Consider the following 22,300-nt stretch of genomic DNA (forward strand, 5'->3'; position numbering starts at 1 on the left):
TGATCTGACTTAATACTTTAGAAGGATCACAGTGATAACTGTGTGGAGAATAAACTGTGTTAGGGGAGAGGGGATGGCAGTAGAGAAACCTGGGACACTAGGAGGCTGTTACAGTCTTGATGAGAGATGTGATTTGGGAGTAGCATGTTAGCTGGTCAGATGTGTGATACATTTTGAAGATAAAGCTAGCAGGATATGCTGATAGCTTGGATGTGTCAGATATGGGGAGAGGAGCTAAGGACAGTTCTAGAGTTTTAGAATTGAACTAGGTGATTGGAGGTTCCATTTACTCTGAATACCTTGGGAGGAACAGTTTTTTGAGGGGGTGGGAGGATTGGTAGAATCAGTGTTTATTTTTGGTATGTTAACTTGAGGTACTTATTAGACAACTTAATGAAGATATCAGATTACACTCTTCTGAAGGTCTCATGAGCTTTGGGCTGGAGAAGATACCTATGGGAATCATTAGAGTATAGATGGGCCTGGATAAGATCACCTTAGGGATAAGTGAGTGTGAAGGGATGAGTGAGTATGAGTGTAGATAAAGAAGAAAGATGGGGGGACTGAATTGTTGTATCCTTCAATATGTAGATGTCTGCAGGAAGAGAAGGCTTTATCAAAGGCTGTTGACAAGTGGCTAGGGAAATGGGAGGATGTGATATCCCAGAAGTGAAGTGAAAAAAAAGGAGATTCAGAAAGTGGAGAGGAATCAGCTGTGTCAGATGCTGCTAGGAAATGGAATAATTTAAAACCTGATAATTGACCTTTGGATTTGGCTTGCGAAATCCTGTTGATTCTGCTTTGCAGTACAGCTCTAAAATTCATTACATGACTTCACTCCCTGTCAACAAACACTATTCATCAGGCTTTTCTCCTGGGCTGTTTCTATTTTGGATGGTTCTTTTTTCTCCTGTTTACATTGTAGAATACACGCTCATTATAGAAAACTTGGAAAACTCAGAGAAAGTATAATGAAGGTTAAAAAACAACAGCAATGGCAAAATTTCTTACAACTAAATCACTGATTGAACAGTCTGTTGTGTTTTTCCTATTAATGTTTCTTATGCATCTTTGTAATGCATATACTATATATATGTGCTTTTCTACAGAATTAATGAAAAGTAGTCTTAAAATTTATGTATTTAAAGGAACATAGTAGACCTGTAATCTAATGTCAAAACTTTTTTGAGGCTGGGTGCGGTGGTTCACGCCTGTAATCCCAGCACTTTGGGAGGCCGAGGCAGGTGGATCACTTGAGGTCAGGAGTTCGAGACCAGCCTGGCCAACATGGCTAAACCCCGTCTCTACTAAAAATACAAAAATTAGCTGGGCATGATGGCACACACCTGTATTCCCAGCTACTTGGGAGGCTGAGGCAGGAGAATCACTTGAACCTGGGAGGTGGAGGTTGCAGCGAGCCAAGATTGCACCACTGCACTCCAGCTTGGGCAACAGAGTGAGACTCTGTCTCAAAAAAAAAAAAAACAAAAAAAAACAGCAACAAAAACCTGAGGATGTATGTGAATGTGTGGCAACCAATATTCCATCATGGTGGAATAGCCTAACTGAAGTTCCTACCTGTCTTTACACAAATTATATCTTAAATTAATCCTGAGTAATTTTTCTAAAGCATATTCTCCTCCAAACTTTTAGCGCATAGCATAATGGTTAAAAGTGTGGGCTCTGTTTTTACTTTTATAATACATGCTTATAGCAGGAAATTTGGAAAATAGGAAAAAGGTATATTCTTATCTGTTTATGGATAAGAATTACTGCCTATGATTACTGGTATAATTTTCATCTGTTTTCTGCCAATCTTTTTTTTTTTATTCTAAATGTACATATGCATGCATTTTATTTGTGTGTTTGTTTCTAACAAGGATCACACTGTTTTCTGGTCAGCATTTTCTTCATAATCCATTCTTTCCTCTCTTTTTAAATTTATTTTGATCAAAGCATATTAGCAGTTTCATGATTCTGTTTGTTGTCAAATTGCTCTTCAAAAAGATTGTGTCATTTAAAGGTAAACTTATGAAGAATTTTGTTCTCTTTAAATTTTAGGATAGACCACTATCTTGTTGAGCTCTTTTAAATGAAGTTCTACTTGGACACAAAGATGAGGACTAGATAACTCCTTGAGGTTCCTTCTAACCCCTAGGATGAAGATAATAACTAACATTTGTATAGTGCTCTAAAGTTTACAGAGTGAGTTCTCATACATCATCTCACTTGATCCTCACAACAGCCCTGTGAGGTAGGTAGGACAGGTATTGTTATTCTCGTTTTAGAGATAAAGAAACTGATAGAGAGGTTAAGTGACTTGATCAAGGCGTTTTTTTTTTTTTTTTTTTTTTTAAAAAAACGTTCTAGTAAGGATTTGAATCCAGACTTGCTGATCTAAATAATCACATTCTTTTTGGCAAGATTTCATTCAACTGCACATTTAGAATTACTGATACATGTTGGCTAAGTGGCGTTTGTTCTACACAGAAATAAACCTAATGACAATATGAGTATGGTGTTACTATTTCTTTGACTGTTCCTGAGTCTTTTTACATTCTTTCTCCACCCCACAAATTAAATACATGACTCTATCTCTCTTTTGACTAGGAGAAGGTAATGTAATTATATAGCTATATTAAACATCTACTATTTTCTCCAGCATTTGGGGGAAGGGGAAGTTACATTATGTTTTTCATTTTTTTCCCTCTCTCTGTTTTTTTCCGTTTCTTCTTTTTTTTTTTTTTTCTTTTGGTACCAGTCAAAAGTACATCTACATTGCTTGCTTTCATACATGTAGCATAAAGTCTGTAGTAGAGTATTGGGATCCCAGTTAGAAGTAGAATTTTTGATTCTAGCATGAACCTAGAATCTTTCAGGGTATGGAACTCCTGTACTACCTTAACCAAAATTGTGATACTTGAGTACTCCAGGTATAGTCACCTATGTCTTTCACAAGAGGTCAGCAAGTAATAAATGGAAGTGATATTTGAGGCTAAATCAGGAAAGAGTATAATATAGCTAATACTCTCTTTGACTAATTACTTTACAAGGTGGAAGTTTATAAAACTGACTTGATTTGGAAGTTTGGTAGTGGCAATTTCACATGTTAGAAAATTTCACATTCCAGATTTTCAAGAGTATGTAGTGTTAAGACTATTTCACAGTATTTTCTGTACTGCCTTTAATTGCCTAACATTCCCAATATTTTTAAAAGTTAATTTTTTTGTTGTTGTTTTTTTCTAGTTGTTGGTCTTGACGATATTATGGATGAAGGAGTTGTTAAAGAAAGTGGCAATGATACCATTGATGAAGAAGAACTGATTTTACCTAACAGGAACTTAAGGGACAAGGTAGAAGAAAATTCAGTGAGATCTCCAAGAAAATCACCTCGTTTAATGGCACAAGGTAATCCTTTGAGAGAGGTCTAGCTAGAAAATCAGAGGTATAGGGACAGATGTGTTAGGTTATAAACCTGCTGAGCAGAAATCATATTTTCTTGATGTTTTGCTAATCCATTCATTTTGATGGCAATCAGTTTTGAGATATGTCAATTTGTTGTATAAGTTTTCAGTACCCACCACCCCACACTACCCATTTCTCCTTCCCCAGGGGAAACCACTAGTAACTCTGAGCTGGTTTAATTTTTTTTTTTTTTTTTGGTATTTACCTTTATGTCTCTAGGTAACATGCATATCTTGCTGTTTTTTGATTATTCTGATTTATTATTCATCCATCTGTTGACTTCCCACTGTGGATGATTTTCTTCCTGCTACTTGTCCTCATCATGAAAAAGAACATCTTTTTCATTTTTCCAATATATAATTTTGTTAGATCAATGGTAATTATGTTAGTATGAGTAATATGCTATTAGAGATGATACGTTTAATAAACTACAGTTACTTTTCTTGTATGACTTCTTGTCTTTCTGATTTAAGTGTTTTAGTTTCTCAGTTGTTTAGTGTGTACATTACCAGCAATTATACTAAAACTGCTCTCCCAGTTGTCTAAATCTACCCTAAAGATATTTGTGTATTTCAGGTATTCTGTCATATCCGTTTTATTGAAAACACCTCTTGGAGCCTTCTGATTCCCTCTTATGTAGACAGACTCCTGTTAGTCCTGTGAGCCTGATGCAAAGCTGTTCAGGGATCTCCCTTTACCATTTTTCTGGAAGTCTGTGCTTTGTGCTTTTGTTGTAGTTCCTATTTCCTCTTTCTGGATTCAATTTTTTTATTTTGGTGATGCACCTCTTCCAGCAGTTTTGTGAGAAAAAGGAGCTGTGAGATAACACTTTTAAAACCTTGTATGTTTACCTTGTATTTAGTCTATTCTCATACTGGAATCATGGTCTAGTTGGACGTAAAATTCAAGGTTGGAAATCATTTTCCTTCAGAAATTCTGAAGGTGTTGCTCCATTTTTTTCTAACTTCAGGGTTGTTATTTTGTTTATTATAACAGAGAAGTTTATTTTGATGTGTGTGTGTGTGTGTGTGTGTATGTGTAGGAGTGTATGTTATCTGATTTCTTCTGGAAGTTTGTGGAATCTTTCTCTTCAGCTTTGGTGTTTTGATATTTCATGATGATATGTATTGGTTTTGATGTATTTTGTGTATGGAGCTCAAGACACTCAGTAGATTCTCTTAGTCTGAAAAATGTTATTGTTCAATTCCGGGAAAATTTTTTGAATTATTTCATTGTTAATTCCTCTCTTTATTTTGTTAGCTCTTGATTTCTGGAACCTTTATTATTTGTTACATAACAGGGACTGGTCCCTCTGTTTTCTTTATTTTGCCTACTTCCCACCTCTTTGTAACTTTTCTTTTAACATGCTTAAATTTTCTCATATTTATCCTCCAACTTTTCAGTCAAGTTTTCTACTTCTGATTCTTAAATGTTCTTTTTGTTGTTGTTTTGAGAATTGTCCTTTCTGTAGTGTTCTATTCATGTTTCATGGATGTAGTATCTTCTTTTGTCTTTATTAAGATACTAATGGCGTTTTAAACAGTTTTTGTCTCCTTTCATAGTTTCTTAATTCTCAATGTTGCATTATTGTAAAAAAATTTTAAAAAAGGTTTTGGCCTCCATCTTTCCTAGATGCTTTCCTGAAATGTCTGACCCTTGATTATTGCTCATGTTTAAGGGTAGGGAAATAAAATTATGAAACTTCTAAGTGTGGGGATTGGGTTTTACCAGCTGTGAGTGTCAGTGTATAGCAATCTGGCTGTACCGTTGTTTGGCAGAACCCTTCGTATCAGAATTTAGGTTATTTTCCATAACTTATTAGATTGCTAGCATATTATGGAAGCCCGTAAGGGAAACTGACTGGGGTTTCTCAGCTTTCAGTATATACAAATTCACTTAATCTTAAAAATTTCAGTGTACTTTACAGCCAGTCTCAACTGTGCCTTATGTTTTTTAGCCTAGAAACCTTGGTTTACTATCTCCAGAGAATAAGCTATGAGTTTTGGCTCAGGACCAGGGAAGGGCAGTTGCCCAACAAATGGAGTAGGGGAAAGAGGGATCTAGAAATCTAACTGCTGCTTTTAAAGAGCTTTCAACCCTTCTAAGTATTAAGCATCTGTCTTCATTCCCACTTTAGAATCATCTGGGACCATCAAGTCTTAAGACTTTTGAGGTGTTAATGGTGTTAGTTTTTGCCAACACTGCCAGCCTAGTGTTTATTAATTACTTTTGGGTTTGTTATGTCAATTACTTGGTAATCATCTCTTGTTTGGTTTCCAAAATTTGCTGCTGGTTTTTCCTCTCTCGTTCTTCCTTGCCTTTTGGACTTTTCAAAAAATGTCCCGCTGTTATAGCTTCAGTAGGGTTTTGAGAAGTGAATAAAATTTAGATGCATGTATTTATTTCATCATCTTTTCTTTGATCTATGTTTTTAATACATTTTCAAAATCAGTTATTTGGTATATACTTGTGGCTTTCACAAATGAAAAGAATAGAATAAACATTGTAGGAAAATAAAACTTTTTTGCCTATAGAATCAGGCTTCAAACTAAGGCAGGTGATATTTAGAGGAGAAAAAGTGACTTTAGCCTTTGCTTAATAAATTGCTTCCTATTGGAAAACCATTTTTTACCTGAATGTCCTTCACAGTTGAATATACTATTCTTTTGTCATTTTTAGCAACCGCTTGGGTGTTAAAAGATCTTTATTTATTAATGTGTAATAAGTGTTAAAATCCTTCATTTGTTTCATTTCAAGGATGAATAAAGTACAGCTGTAAATTACTATAATCTGTCTTTAAAACTTTAAAGATCACCTAAATATTGAAACAAAGCTTTATTAAAATTTTAGTTATTTAAAAAAATTTTATAACTGAATATGTGATAAATAGTTCATAACCCACCAAGTAATTTTTAAAAGTTATTAAGTACTTAACCTAATACTCAGGTACTTTGTTGAGTCCTATGGGAATTAGAAAGGGTCTCTAAGATAAGGATGACTATATAATTTATTGTTCAAATTGGGCATACTTTTGAGAATGAAAGTATGCTATTAATACTAGATCAGAACTACAGGCAGCACCTGGACATTTACCTTTTTAAAGATTCTCACAGTTCAGTGATAAATGACAAATTCAGTTTGTGGGTTGTTTTTGTACTTACTGAAATATTTAGCTCTCTTTCTTTTTAGCTCTTTTCATTTTGTGTTTCTCCTTTCTCCTGATACAAGGGGATGTATCAGAATAGGGAAATGAAACTCTTTTCATTTAATGGACTATTAAGAGCATTGTGTGGGAGGCTTTTAAATTATTTTCATACTTTCCTTATGATACATTTGCTTGGTTTAAGTCTTTTAAATTGTGTTTCTGTTTTGATGAGCTGTATGTGGTACTCTGTGTAGATATCATTTCTTAGGAATAGCTTTAATGCTAAAATGGTGACCTAAGGGAAGCACATTGATAAAGGAATTAGAGTCCGTTTGAGGCTGTATTTTGAAACTCACACAGATCCTGGTTTGTGACAGGAGGTTTTTAGTTCAGGTTTCATTAGCACTGGAATATATTTGGTTTTATATATTTAGAAATATTTAATGTTTAAAAATCCATGATGGTCTTGCTTTAATATGGGCATTAATGGTAAAGGAAGCTCATTTTACTTACTTCACTCCTAGGTTACTTTTTATGGAAAAGAGATTTGATGAAAACATTTCTTTTAATAAGGTATAATATTAGTCTGAATTTTTTAGAGGCTTTTCCCCCTGCTAGAATTCAGAGAACTTTGATAAATATAAAATTTGACATATGTTAAATTATATATATGTGTGTATATATCATATCACCATTATGAGTACTGTTCAATACATTTTTGTTGAGAAAATTATAGCTCAGAATAAAGAAGTGATATAGTCTAAATTGTATTGAAATAAAAGCACATGACAAAATAGCTAAGTATTTTTATTTATTTTTTTCCCCTGTGATAGAACAAGTAAGAAGTTTGCGACAGAGCACTATTGCCAAGCGTTCAAATGCAGCACCATTAAGTAACACAAAAAAAGCATCTGGGAAGACTGTATCTACTGCTAAAGCAGGAGTGAAACAACCAGAGAGGAGTCAAGTTAAAGAAGAAGGATGTACGTCACTGAAACCTGAGTACCATAAGGAGAATAGAAGGTGCAGCCGAAATAGCGGACAAATTGAAGTGGTACCTGAAGTATCAGTGTCTTCAAGTCATTCTTCAGTGTCATCTTGTCTTGAAATGAAGGATGAAGATGGATTAGATTCTAAGCATAAGTGTAATAATCCGGGAGAAATAGATGTGCCATCTCATGAATTAAATTGTTCACTTCTTTCAGAGACTTGTGTTACTATTGGAGAAAAGAAAAATGAAGCTCTGATGGAATGTAAAGCCAAGCCTGTTGGTAGTCCATTGTTTAAGTTTTCAGATAATGAACAGAATGATTCCATTTCAGGTAAAACGGGTGAGACTGTTGTTGAAGAAATGATAGCAACAAGAAGAGTTGAACAAGAATCAAAGGAGACAGTAAAATTATCCCATGAAGATGACCATATTCTTGAGAACCCTGGATCTTCTGATATTTCTGGTGATGCTGCTTGTACAAATCCAAATAAGACAGAAAACAGCCTTGTAGGTTTGCCTAGTTGTGTAGATGAAGTGACTGAATGTAATTTGGAATTGAAGGATACCATGGATATTGCTGATAAAACTCTGAACACCCTTGAAAGAAATAAAATTGAACCACTGGGTTATTGTGAAGATGCGGAGTCTTATAGGCAGTTGGAGAACACTGAGTTTAATAAATCAAACTTAAAGGTGGTTGATACTAGTACTTTTGAACCAGAAAGTAATATTTTGGAAAATGCTATTTGTGATGTGCCTGACCAAAATTCAAAACAGTTGAATGCTATAGAAAGTACTAAAATAGAGTCCCATGAAACAGCAAACCTTCAGGATGACAGAAACAGCCAGTCAAGTAGCGTTTCTTACTTAGAGTCAAAAAGTGTAAAATCCAAACATACAAAACCTGTAATTCATTCTAAGCAAAATATGACCACAGATACTCCGAAGAAAATTGTTGCAGCAAAGTATGAAGTAATACATAGCAAAACTAAAGTTAATGTCAAAAGTGTGAAACGAAATACTGATGAACCAGAATCTCAGCAAAATTTTCATAGGCCAGTCAAAGTCAGAAAAAAACAAATTGATAAGGAGCCAAAGATTCAGAGTTGCAATTCTGGGGTTAAATCTGTGAAAAACCAAGCTCATTCTGTATTGAAAAAAACATTACAAGATCAAACTTTAGTACAAATTTTCAAGCCCTTAACTCATTCTTTGAGTGATAAGTCACACGCTCATCCTGGTTGCTTGAAAGAACCTCATCATCCTGCACAAACTGGACATGTATCACATTCCAGCCAGAAACAGTGTCATAAGCCTCAGCAACAGGCCCCAGCAATGAAAACCAATAGTCACGTGAAGGAAGAGCTTGAACACCCAGGTGTTGAGCATTTTAAGGAAGAGGATAAACTGAAACTGAAAAAACCTGAGAAGAACCTACAACCCCGCCAAAGAAGAAGCAGCAGAAGTTTTTCTTTAGATGAGCCACCATTGTTCATTCCGGATAACATAGCTACCATAAAAAGAGAAGGCTCTGATCATAGCTCCTCATTTGAAAGCAAATATATGTGGACTCCCAGCAAGCAGTGTGGGTTTTGCAAAAAACCACATGGCAACAGGTGTGTGTGTATGTGTGTATGAGTGATGTGTACATTGAAGATAAATTGCAATTTTTGGGGGTGAGATTAATGTGAGAATTGTTTTAAAGACATTATTTGATACACAGAGACCTGTGCAAAAACAAAAAGCTTCATCAGTCTTGGATAAATGATAGAAAGATGGATCTACTGAATTTACAAATATATCATCCTAGAACATTTAAAAAAGCATAGTCTGGCCAACAGCTGACATACATGGGAATATTTTGTCATTGTCACAGGTTAGACAGTGTAATTTAGCCACTGCATCTGCAAAAAAGCCAAACACTTCCTGGTAATTGGAAAATTGTTACACTGCTTTGGTTCTGTAAGTTATATATTAATTCATTTGGTGTGAGAAGAACTAGTAATAAAGTATGAAGGTCATAATGGAAATTCTATTTTTCTTTTGAATTTTTTTTTTTTAAATGAAACACATTAAGGAACACCATTTCATAACTATCAAACTTTATCTTGCAGTGAAATTTGATAGCTAAACAATTGTTGGATTACCCAGGTCAACATGGAGTAGAGTGAAAACATGTATTTCTTTTTTTGAATGTTTTAGATAATTTTTTGTGAATTCTAGTCTTTTAAAATTTTAGAGATGATTTTAGCACTGATTTTCATCATTCTTTCTAGTATTCAGTGATTTGTAGTTTTATGACACTGCACCCCTCAATCCCCAATGTGTTTTTTGTTAGCTTTTTAAGAAAAGGAAAGCAAGAGATGAAGTGGAGTTTGCAGCTACCAGATTATTCTGTTCAAGTGTTCATATTGCTGTTGGAACTTCTTTCAATGCTGATATGATAAAAGAACATTATAATTTGTATATTATATTCTTCTTATCCTTATTCATGAAAAGTGTGCTAGAGTGATTTTTCCCAGCACTGTCTTAGTACATAAAAATGAAACTCTTTAGGGAGGGACAATTTAGTAAAGTGTGTTGTAACATATTATTTTGGTGGTGTTAGGGTGATTGGGGAGTTTGGAAAGGAGATGTTGGGGCTATTGTGTAAAATAAGTTTTATGTCAAAGTATTTCTTCATTTGTGATCCAGCCCATGGCCTATTTTTAGCGTCAAGGGTTAGTTTATAACAATATATTCCAGTTTTTAAAAGTTGTCTCTTGTTTGAATACAGTGCTACATTCACTGTCACTTACATGCTCTTAATTATATGGTTTTTTATTTAAAACACCTTACTCGGCCGGGCGCAGTCGCATGCCTGTAATCCCAGCACTTTGGGAGGCTGAGGTGGGCGGTAGGCAGATCACTTGAGGTCAGGGGTTCGAGACCAGCCTGGCCAACATGGTGAAACCCCGTCTCTACTAAAAATACAAAAGTTAGCTGGGTGTGCTGGTGCATGCATGTAATCCCAGCTGTGTGGGAGACTGAGGCATGAGAATCACTTGAACCTGAGAAATGGAGGTTGCAGTGAGCCGACATCGAGCCACTGCATTCTAGCTGGTGACAAAATGAGACTCTGTCTCTATAAATAAATGAACACATTACTCAAATGTTCTGAAGTGGGCCTGCTGTTTTCAGGCAAGAGAATTAAGAGTTAGGTGGTGCTTTTAAGTGCTCCTTTAAACCATCCTTTTTCTCTCTGCCAGAATCTTTAAAAAATTATCATGTAGACAGATGGAATAGGTACCTTAAGTAAATGAATTTCTAACATGAAACTTTGGCATAGAGTTGGAAGCCATGTTAGTAACTTATAATGTAACTTACTAACCTTGTAGATAAACTTCCAGTCCAGTCTTCAGGAGTTTGCCCAGGCTTTTTAATGATGACTCATGCTTCACCAACATTTAATAATATTCCTAAATTAAGAGTAGGCGCTAGTCTCTTTGTTGTTGTTTACTTGCTGCCACCTTTTGGATCTACTGTGTAGAATCTAGAGTGTTTTTGCTCAAGTCTGTAGAATGACTTAGAATGTTAGGTGCATAGAGATTTTGGGTTTACACTCTGTAATTGATGTGAATAATATATATTAACATTGGAAACAATTATGGAAGCAGCATTTTCGATTACTTCAATTTTGTGAATAAAAAAAGCCTTCCTGGCTAACATGGTGAAACCCCGTCTCTACTAAAAATACAAAAAATTAGCTGGGTGTGCTGGCGGGCGCCTGTAGTCCCAGCTACTTGGGAGGCTGAGGCAGGCGAATGGCGTGAACCCGGGAGGTGGAGCTTGCAGTGAGCCGAGATCATGCCACTGCACTTCAGCCTGGGTGACAGAGCAAGACTCCATCTCAAAAAAAAAAAGCCTATGTAATTGTTTTTGTCCTCTCTTCTCCTCTCCTCTCCTCTCCCTTCCCCTCCACTCCCCTCCCCTCTCCTCTCCTCTCCTCCTCTCTTCTCTCCCCTCCCCTCCCCTCCCCTTCCCTCCTCTTCTCTTGTTTTCGAGATGAAGTCTCATTGTTGCCCAGGGTGGAGTGCAGTGGCGCAATCTTGGCTGACTGCAACCTCCACCTCCTGAGTTCAAGTGATTCTCCTGCCTCAGCCTCCCAAGTAGCTGGGATTATGGGCAAGCGCCACCATGCCTGGCTTATTTTGTATTTTTTGTAGAGATGGGGTTTCACCATGTTGGCCAGGCTGGTCTTGAACTCCTGACCTCAGGTGATCCGCCCACCTCAGCCTCCCAAAGTGCTGGGATTACAGGCACAAGCCATGACGCCCAGCTGATTGTTGTTTTTACATATTAACTAGGCTTCACTACTACTGTGATTCTACTACTTTGATACATTGTGCTTGTATGCATTTCCTTTACTTAGAAAATGCACCTGTCATGCAGGTTGCAGTTTTCCTATTTTAATCCTTGTGTAAGAATGTAAATTTATTAGAAAGGGCATGTTTGGAAATAATTTTGATCCTCTCTTTGATTTCATGCACTAGATACATTGAAAGCTGTTTGTTAATATGACACATTTTCTAGCATTTGCAACAGCTTTGCCTCTATAAAGACTATATAAACGCTTTATCATTTTACATATTGCAGTTGAAGTTAGCTTCCTTGTGTGTGCTCCCAGTTGGAAATTATATTTTGTAATATAGCTATGTCATGGCTAGATGTGATATTAATCATAAGCAACTTCTATGCATATCCTAAAGACAGTAGACCCTTGAAGAAGCAACATATCATGCTAGATTTTTATTGCTTCCATTTATTTTCCTGATTCAAACTTACACCAAAGGTGTATGATTTTAAAGACCAGATTATTTAATCCTCTGATTTTTTAAATTAATGCAACTTTTGAACTTCTTTTAAACGTAAATCAGTTGGCATTTTGTAAGGGGGAAGTCTTAGTTTTTTCATATTATTTACCTTGTGGTTTCTATTTTTCTACTTCTCCAGAAGATGCTTGAGTTTTTAGTTTGCATTACACTTTCTTGGCCCCAATTGTAGAAGACTAGTATATCAGATAATATTTAAAAAACAAACAGACTTAGAAAATGGATTTATAGCTTTCAAACAAGAAAACTTATGAGAATAAATTTTCTTCTAGAACAAATGATTCTATTTTTCTCTGCAGATTGTTAGTAACAAAAATGATTTAATGTTTATGTGAAGTAGAATTCTCTGATCTTAGAAGAGTGAGTGTTTTCTGTCTCTCAAAACCTCTTAAAACTGCATTTTTTAACCTAAAATATAAACTATTAAGATACATCTGTAGATGGCACTAGAGTTTTGCTTTTTATAGCCTCTCAAGTTTGAATGAGACATTTCCAACTTGAAATGAGGCTTATTGAAATAGTTGCTTGATAAATTTCACGATCATCAAACCACTCTTCCCTGGTTGTCAAATAAAAATGTGAAAATTCCTTAATATGTGCTTTATATTTTGACCTTTAGGTTTGGATTTGGAACAATAGCATGATCTGTACTGTAGGTTTTTAAGTCATGTCTCACTGAAACTTTCCCAGACTTGCTTTGAAGAAATCTTAATATACCTTTGATTGTGGAAGTAAAGGGAAATCATTAGCTTTCCTTCAGCATTTCAGAAACATTCATGTTAGACAGTTGCTTTCAAGAAATAGCAGTTAGCCCATTGTTAGGAAAGCTACAATGCTCATTACAAATAATCATCTTTAATATTTTAGCTTTGCAACCCCAAGTGGGAGAACTTTTAAACACCTGCATTTCAAACTTTATTCCCCTTTTGCTAGAATATCTGTATCGTTATGGGCCCATCAAAAATCTCAAACCTGTAGGAATTATTTCTGTCTTCCAAATGTGTGTTCCATTGTTCGAAAGTTTTCTTGCTTGTCAACCCCAAATATTCTATATTATTTTTTTCAAACCAAATTAATTCCTAGGGAAATGAGGACTTAACCTGCTAAAGCTAGCACAGGCATTACTAGCAAGGATAAAGATTGATAAGTTATAGATGTGATGAAGTCAAGTCTCAAGGCATAGTAGTGGTTTTATACACAATAGGCACATGAGGAAGAAGAAAAGGAAGTGCTGTTATTGAGGAATGAGGTATTTGGCAAGACTTTAAAAACACTAAGGATTGGAACTCACTCTTGTAGTTTTTACAGTTTTAACATTAAAACAGTACCTCTGGTATATTTTGAATTGGCCATATCACCCAGTGTGTTACCTTCAATATCCTCTCTCTTGGATTACAGCTTTTTGAAAGGAGTTTGGCACTATTGGTGGTGCCACTATTATCAAAATCAGGAGCACAGTCCTTAGATCGTTAAAGTACATACCTAAATCCTTCTTAGTCTTTCAGCTGTATCATAAATTGCTAGCCTGAAGACGAAAAAAGGACAAAGTTAAGGATGGATGTCTGAAAGCATTGCAGCTTTCCTAACAGTGGGTTAAAAAGCATGTAAATTAAATTGCTGTGTATATATCTCATTTGCTATTATTTTCAAAAGTAGTTTTAGATGCTCCTTTTAAACTGGGAAGATAGAAGCTTTTTTAGAGTCATACATTTCACATCCCTGGACTTTTCCTATTGGTTAGTGAAGTTATTACTTAGCTAAAAGACAATGATGGGAAAACTTTTATGAGGAGATTGGGAATTAAATCCCACCCAAGTACTAATATTTTTATGTTAAAATAGAATAGTGATCTTTATTTGGAAAAGCAAATTTATCTAAAACACATGATCATTAGGAAGTCCTTTGAACTTAAAAGTACAGAAAAAGATTCTTTAGCTGAATCAGTGTGACACCATGAACCAGAATATTTTGAGGTTATCTAGGTAAGGTGGCTAATAAACAGTTTGAGAGGCTCCATCATGCTAGTTTTTGAGTTCCATTTTTGTTACTATTGTTAGTTTTTTCTTTTATTTAAAACGATTTGTTGGATAAACAATTCTTCCCAATTTTATGTGTGATTTCACGTCTGTGGTGAGGTAGGTAGCTGTAACTTTGATGGATTGTCTGTGATGAAATTATTACCAAGATCTTACCACCCTTCTCAGTGGAGAAATTTATTGTTAGTCTATACTTTGTTATTGTTTATAGTATTCAAGACTGACAAAGGCCAGTTGTCTTCCTGATGGTTTATTGTCCCCTCCCTCCCCCACATTTTCTCATTCATACCAGAGGAAAAATATTTGAGGTCTTAAAGGTATCATTTTAATAGAATATTATTTTCTTTGAAAACTTGCTGTATGTTGAACTTATGGAATGGATAGAGATGGAAAACATGCAAAGTTTCAGAAAATCAAATATTGAAAATTTAGCCTCATTTTTGACATAGATTTTCTTGTTAAAAAAAGGGATAAAAGTTTTTTGGTGTTCTGTTTTCCAGGTTTATGGTTGGCTGTGGGAGATGTGATGACTGGTTTCATGGTGATTGTGTTGGGTTAAGTCTTTCTCAAGCACAACAGATGGGCGAGGAAGACAAAGAATATGTCTGTGTAAAATGTTGTGCTGAAGAAGACAAAAAGACTGAAATACTAGATCCAGATACTTTGGAAAACCAAGCTACAGTTGAATTCCATAGTGGAGATAAAACAATGGAGTGTGAAAAGCTTGGATTATCAAAACACACAACAAATGATAGAACCAAATATATAGATGATACAGTGAAGCACAAGGTCAAAATTTTAAAACGGGTGAGCTCTTCATTAATGCATTATTTTGTTTATTTAAGAGCTTTTTGTATGGACTGACTGCAATAATTTTGAAATTTCTCTTTAGAAGTTTTAATGTTCTTTTACATTTTCAAATTTAGTTTTCCATGAAAGTGAATAGGTTTTTATTTAAAATTTTTTGTCAGTCTTGGTGAAACCAGATAGTGACTTTTAGAATATGCAGGCCTTATCTCTTACAGTCTTTTTTGCCATTTCTAGCCCCTAGTTTGGTAGTTCAATTTTCTGTTGTAGGATGTGTGTGGATCTTGTGGCCATTAAGTGTAAATTGTGCTTGCTAAGTTTTTTTAAAAAAGCTTTTCAGTCCATAAATATCTACCAGCCCTTTGACCATTTGGCATTATTTTTTTGACTACCTTCTGAAAGTATTTTCTAAATAGAAATTTCAAGATGTTTAGGCTTTAATAGGAGAAATGTATAAAGGACAGAGCATTTTATCTGATTAAATTTTCTTTCCTCATTGTCTATCTTTTTATTACCTATCACTTTTTTAGTCGTTAATTTGTTATTCTTACAGAATACTGATAGAGAGGAAACACAGTGGCAACACATGTATGTGGTTAGGCAAGTATAATCCAAAACTCAACATGAATTTTAGAGTTGGAGCTTTAGAAATCTTTTAGTCCAACCATTTTGATTGATTAATATGCCTTACAACATTTCTAGGAAGTGATGATCTAGTTTCTGTTTGAAATCCATTGCAAGGGGATACATCTTCATTTTTAAGCATCTAATTGTTAGAAAGTTCATCAGTTTGAGCTGAAATTTGCATCCCTGAATTGAAGCCTCCTTATTAAAACTAATTTCTCTACAACATGATATGGAAGTTAATTTAGGTTGAAGAGCATGAGAATATGTTCTCCAGAATCTTACGTATTATTTATAAATCCGTTTCTTTCAGGCATTCCTTGTATGACAAATCTGGATTAAGTTCCAGTTTGTCATATCCTTGTGGCATCTAATATTTTTTGTCTGTCAAGACTTTTTGAAAATCAGATTCTGTCCTTCTGATACGTGTTATTACTTTGTTGATTTGATCATCAAAGTAATTGATAATATGGATCTGAGAGCCACAATGAGAACAGTTTATAGCATGTCTTTGGAAAACTTCTATTTATTATTAACTAGTATTAATAATCACCTCTTAATGTACAACTTCTTGGCCATATACATATGCAGTACAATGAGAAATATAGCTCATCGTATTGACCATAGCTGAGTTGTCTCTGTCTTGCTTAAAAAGACATCATAAAGGCTGAGTGCAGTGGCTCACACCTGTAATCCTAGCACTTTGGGAGGCTGAGGTGGGCGGATCGCCTGAGGCCAGGAGTTTGAGACCAGCCTGGGCAACATGGTGAAACCCCGTCTCTACTAAAATACAAAAGTTAGCCGAGCATGGTGGTGCATGCCTGTAATCCCAGCTGCTTGGGAGGCTGAGGCAGGAGAATCGCTTGAACCTGGGGGGCGGAGGTTGTAGTGAGCCGGGATTGTGCCACTTTATTCCAGCCTGGGCAAAAGAGTGAAACTCCGTCTCATAAATAAATAAAAAGACATCATAAAACATTAACAATTTTAACATTTTGAGAACCTCTTTATCCAGTCTGTATCAGAAAAGGATCTGAGGTGAGTCTGATTTTGTAAATGTGTGCACCATACAAGTGATCACTGCTTCCTTTTCTTTTTGATGTGAACTGTTGACTTTTATTTGGACTTGTCTGATGTTAGTTTATGGAATCTGCTTTTCTTATCCCTAGATTTTTATGTTGAACTATTTATTGAGTTTCTGTTGTGTGGCATAGAACTACGTGCCTTGGGTGTATAATATTGAAGTATATTCCTGCTCTCAAGAATGTCTAGTTGCAGACAAAAACCAGACAAATAAAAAATTAAAGGATTCTTAGTCTAGAGGAAAGCACTGTTTTGATTGTACCCTATTTTAAAACCTGAGTATATGTCTGACTATATAGTGTTCCTCTCCCTGTCTTTCAGGAACATTAGTAGGATGTGATTAATTTCTCCCAAGGATCTCAGAATTCCAGTTTTACTGGTAATTCTTTGTGGATTATAATTAGAACCAGAGTAGCAGGTACTCTGATGGTTTATTCTACCTCATGGGAATTAAAATTGCCAATAGGCATACTGAGAACTTAATTGATACACTTGCTAGTATATAAGTGAACGTAATTTCATTTGTTTTAGAATATAGATACTTGTTTCTTTACCATTTTCCTCCTTTTTCCATATCCAGAGCCAAATAAGAGAATTCTTACTACCTTATTTTTAATTTTCTTTCTACTAATGGTATTGGGAACATGATCTCTATGTCCTTTGTTTCTCCTTTATAAGCTATTATGTGTTCTACACAAAATAGGTGCAGAATAGATTTCGAATGAAAGAGCGAATCTCATTTTACTAATAAGAGTTAATTTTGTACGTCTTAAAAAACAAAGATTGTTTAGTTATTTTCATTCTAATGAATTAAGTACTGATTTTCCAGGAGTCTGGTGAAGGCAGAAATTCATCAGACTGTAGAGATAATGAAATTAAAAAATGGCAGCTAGCTCCTCTTCGTAAGATGGGACAACCAGTTTTACCTCGGAGATCCTCAGAAGAAAAAAGTGAAAAAATACCGAAAGAGTCTACAACTGTTACTTGCACAGGAGAAAAAGCTTCAAAACCAGGTAGTGAGATGAACAGAAAAAATTATATGCTAATATATTTATATCTTATTTAATATACAATTAATTAGTATACTTAGGGAATTTTTACAAATTTAACATTTTAATGGCAGTACAAATGGGTTAGGTGATTGGCCTTACTTGTAATTAAAAACTTGCTCTAAATTCTGGGGAAGCGCTAGTGAAATTAAGATAAGACCCCTTTTCTCATGGCACTTAAATACTAATGGAAGAAGGCAGTAAGTTTGCAAGTAAGAAAATTGCATGTTATTTTATAGCTTGAGAAGAAAAAGTGGAGTAATGGGATAGATAGTCACAGGTGGGAAGAGTAATGGGACTTCTGTTTTACATGGAATGGAGGAAGTAACTTGTGAGGTGGGATTTGAAGGGGTGCAAAGATTTTTGGAGGAGGTACTAGGTAAGGGACACATCAAATCTTAAGGCTTTGTGGTAGAAAGAAGCGTGGCATTTGAGGAGCAAGAAAGCCACTGTAGAGTGATTAGAAGGTAATACATAAGGGATAGAACAGTGTTAGAAGATGAGTTCAGAGAAAATTATTGCTCGTACCCTATTTTAAAACCTGAGTGTATGTGTGTCTGTATAGTGTTCCTCTCCCTGTCTTTCAGGAACATTAGTAGGATGTGATTAATTTCTCCCAAGGATCTCAGAATTCCAGTTTTACTAGTAATTCTTTGTGGATTGTAATTAGAACAAGAGTAGCAGGTACTCTGATGGTTTATTCTACCTCATGGGACCTTTGGGTCTATGGCAGAGTTTATATTTTGTTCTGAATGTTGTGGGGAACCTTTAGAGGGTTTTGTACAAGGGAAAACTCTGGTTGCCCTGTACAGTTTGGATTGTAGGAAGGCAGGAGAGAAAGAGAGTAGCCTAATTAGTCCGTAGCAATATCCTAGGAAAGAAATGATGGTAGCTTGGAACAGAAATACAATGAAGGTAGTGAGTAGTGGTCAGATTCACATATGTTTTATAATAGAGTTGACAGAACTTGCTGATGGGTTAGATATAGGTTGGTAAAGGAAATAGAGTCTGAGAAAAGAAAACGGTTTGGGGAAGAAAATTGAAAAATTATGTTTTGGCCATTATGAGATTCCTATTAGACATTGAGGTGGAAATGTTTTGAGTAAATCTTTGGCTGATGAGTCTGGAGCCTATTAGAAGACTTTGGAGGTTGGTATATAAATTTGGGATTTACTAGTGCATAGCAGTTAGTACAGGTTAAACATCCCAAATCTAAAATCTGGAACTTGAATGCTGGCATGATGCCCAAAGGCAATGCTTGTTGGAGCATTGTGGATTTCAGATTTTCTGATTTGGGATGCTCCGCTGGTAAGTACAATGTAAATATTCCAAGATTTGAAAAAATCCAAAATTGAAAATACTCTGGTCCCAAGCATTTCATATACTCAACCTGTATTTAAAATCATGAGCTTAGATGTAAATAGCTACAGGAGAGTTTGATAATGAAGGGACAGAAGCAGAGCCCTTGGGCAGCACCAGCATTTATTTTTACTTTATTTTTGTGACAGGGTCTCACTCTATCACCCAGGCTTGAGTGCAGTAGTGCAATAGCAGCTCACTACAGCCTTGAACTCCTGGGCTCAAGCTATCCTCTCGCCTCAACCTCCTGAATGGCCAGGACTACAGGTGTGCACCACCACACACAGTTAATTTTTTGATTTTTTGTAGAGATGGTGTTTCGTTATGTTGGCCAGGCTGGTCTCAAACTCCTGGCCTTCAAGTGATCTTCCTGCTTTGGCCTCTCAAGGTGCTGGGATTACAGGCATGAGCCATTGAACCTGGCCATCAGCATTTAAGAGTTGGGGAGAGAAGAGGTTATACAGCAAAGGAAACTAATGGGTGACCTGTGAGGAAAGAGAACTAAGACTGGTGGCCTGGAAGCCAGGTGAAGTTTCAAGAAGGAAGGAATGACCAAATGCTGTCTGACATTTAGTAAGATAAACACAAGATTGTTAAGTCTATGACTTAGCAAAATGGAAATCATTGGTGACCTTGACTAGAATGGTTTCGGTGGAGCAGTAGGGAAAAAAACCAGTTGTAGTGGCTTATGAATGAATGGAAGAGTGAGGAACTGGAGATGTTGATTACAGATAACTCTCAAGGAGTTTTGCTGTTTAAAGAAACAAATGCTATAGTAGCTAGAAGTGGATGTGAATTTTTTTTTTAAAGAAGATATTATAGCATGTTTGTAAGACTAATGGGAATGATCCAATAGAGAGAAAGAGACTAGAGAGAGATGATGATGATGATGTAAGAGAGAGAAGTGATAGTGTAGGTGTGAAACTCAGGAATACAAGAGGGGATGGGATTCACTCCACATGGAGGGAGGTATTTATCAGAAAGGTAAAGCTCATCCATTGGATAGTAGGGAAGATTGTATGTGGTAGGAGGAAGAACTAATGTAGGTAGGTTGGATTTGGTAATGGGAAAATGATGGTTGGCAGTTTTTCCATTTTTTTTCAGTAAAATATGAAGAGCAAATCAAAAAGGTTGTAGTTGAGAAGGAGGTATTGTTGGTTTGAGATGAGAGGAGAAAAAGTATAAAATAGATATCTTAGAAAGTGGGAGAGCAAATTTATTAGGAAAAGTTAATAGGATTAGGGCAGAAGGTTGAGTTACCTACTTAAAACTTGTGGTTATAAATTTAAAATGACATCTGTCAGTACCAGTGCTTATTTTTCTCCCTTGTCTTCAGCTGTTTGTTGCCTATTTGGGTGAAGGATAAAAGTTGGCTTTCCGCAGAGTTGTGGTTTTGCCAACACACATGTTTAAAGGAGAGAGAATAGAGATATTAAGTATACAAGGGGCTGGTAATGGTATTGGACTGTCTAATCTAAGTTTATAATGTATGAAAAGTGAATACATGAAGATGGTAAAAATCATAGATTTAAGAATTGTTGGCATGAAGAGATTCTAGAATAAATGTGCTGGTATAATAAGTCAGAGCAGGGGGATGTTTGACATTGAGATTTTGGAGATGCGTGGGAATTAGTAATGATAGAATAAAAATAATTTGAAAAGCTTAACATTCAAATTAGTAAAACCAGAAGAGATTCATCAATTTTGTGGTATTAGGTTATCTGCTCCTAATAAGTTCAGATCAAAATTTCTAAAAACTTTTTAAAAGTTAATTAATATATATGTGTGGAAAAATAACTAGCTCTAAAAGCCATTGTCTAAATTGAGGAAAGAGTAGGACCAGTTTTTAGTCACTATTCATTTTAATTAGGATTTCAGTGTCAGGAATATTTCAGTATGGATTGTGGGTTCTGATCTTATTTCTAAGTAGTGACTTTTAATCAGTTTTGTTTATAAACTTATTCATTAAAAAGGAAAGATTTTTAAAAGCAATGTAATGAGTTTTGATATTTATTCAAATTAGGTACTCATGAGAAGCAAGAGATGAAAAAGAAGAAAGTTGAAAAAGGAGTGCTTAATGTACATCCTGCTGCTTCTGCTTCCAAGCCTTCTGCAGATCAGATCAGGCAAAGTGTCAGACATTCTCTCAAAGACATTCTTATGAAGAGGTAACATATATTTTTATTATAGAAGTATCAATAATTATGCTTTATACATTTGAAAAATAATTGAATTGTCCTAATTTTAAGACTTACAGACTCAAATTTGAAGGTACCAGAGGAAAAGGCAGCAAAAGTTGCCACAAAAATTGAGAAAGAGCTTTTCTCTTTTTTTCGGGACACAGATGCTAAATATAAGAACAAATATAGAAGTTTGATGTTTAATTTGAAAGATCCTAAAAACAATGTAAGTATGCTTTGTTCATATGTTTATGCTTCCAACTTTCCTGAGTACATAGGTATCTCAGATTGTAATACAGTAGATCTATAATTTATTAATTGGAGTGAGATTATAATTTCCTTTTGATGTAGAACATGTAATTTTAATAGTCTTTTTGCTACTGAATAATTCTGCATACTAATAACATTAACCATTCAGTCTGCTGAAATGCTAAACGTGTCTTAACCTGATTTATATTATTTTTTTCTTTACTTTCCTTTATATAATACAATTCATTAAAAAATTCATTCATATGTATTCATATGTATTCATTCATATGTATTCTTTTAAGCTAAAATTTATAACACTATTTTTTTCTTAAATCTGAAAATAGAGCTATTTTGTACTTAAATCTGAAGATAGAGTAAAAATGCTTTTAAATTGTTTTTATCGAAATGTAATTTATTTTCTTAAGAAAATACATAACTTTAGTT

At 35.1% G+C, this 22,300-nt stretch overlaps 1 protein-coding gene across 9 annotated transcripts in view; it reads left to right on the forward strand.

Annotated features, from left to right (window-relative positions):
- The window catches only part of PHF3 (PHD finger protein 3), a 78,222-nt gene that overhangs the window by 40,926 nt on the left and 14,996 nt on the right, over positions 1-22,300 (forward strand). For 7 of the 9 annotated variants that reach the window (XM_054490218.2, XM_063666295.1, XM_063666294.1 and 4 more), the window contains 6 exons: positions 3,247-3,408; positions 7,444-9,217; positions 15,009-15,315; positions 17,849-18,032; positions 21,451-21,595; positions 21,677-21,833. In XM_054490218.2, coding sequence (XP_054346193.2) covers positions 3,247-3,408; positions 7,444-9,217; positions 15,009-15,315; positions 17,849-18,032; positions 21,451-21,595; positions 21,677-21,833 — 2,729 coding nt within the window. Of the gene's footprint in view, positions 1-2,061; positions 2,255-3,246; positions 3,409-7,443; positions 9,218-15,008; positions 15,316-17,848; positions 18,033-21,450; positions 21,596-21,676; positions 21,834-22,300 lie in introns of all 9 variants that reach the window. The other 2 variants (XM_054490225.2, XM_063666296.1) reach the window with 2 other exon arrangements.

The sequence above is a fragment of the Pongo pygmaeus genome, chromosome 5 (assembly GCF_028885625.2).
Source record: "Pongo pygmaeus isolate AG05252 chromosome 5, NHGRI_mPonPyg2-v2.0_pri, whole genome shotgun sequence".
Classification (NCBI taxonomy): Eukaryota; Metazoa; Chordata; class Mammalia; order Primates; family Hominidae; genus Pongo; species Pongo pygmaeus.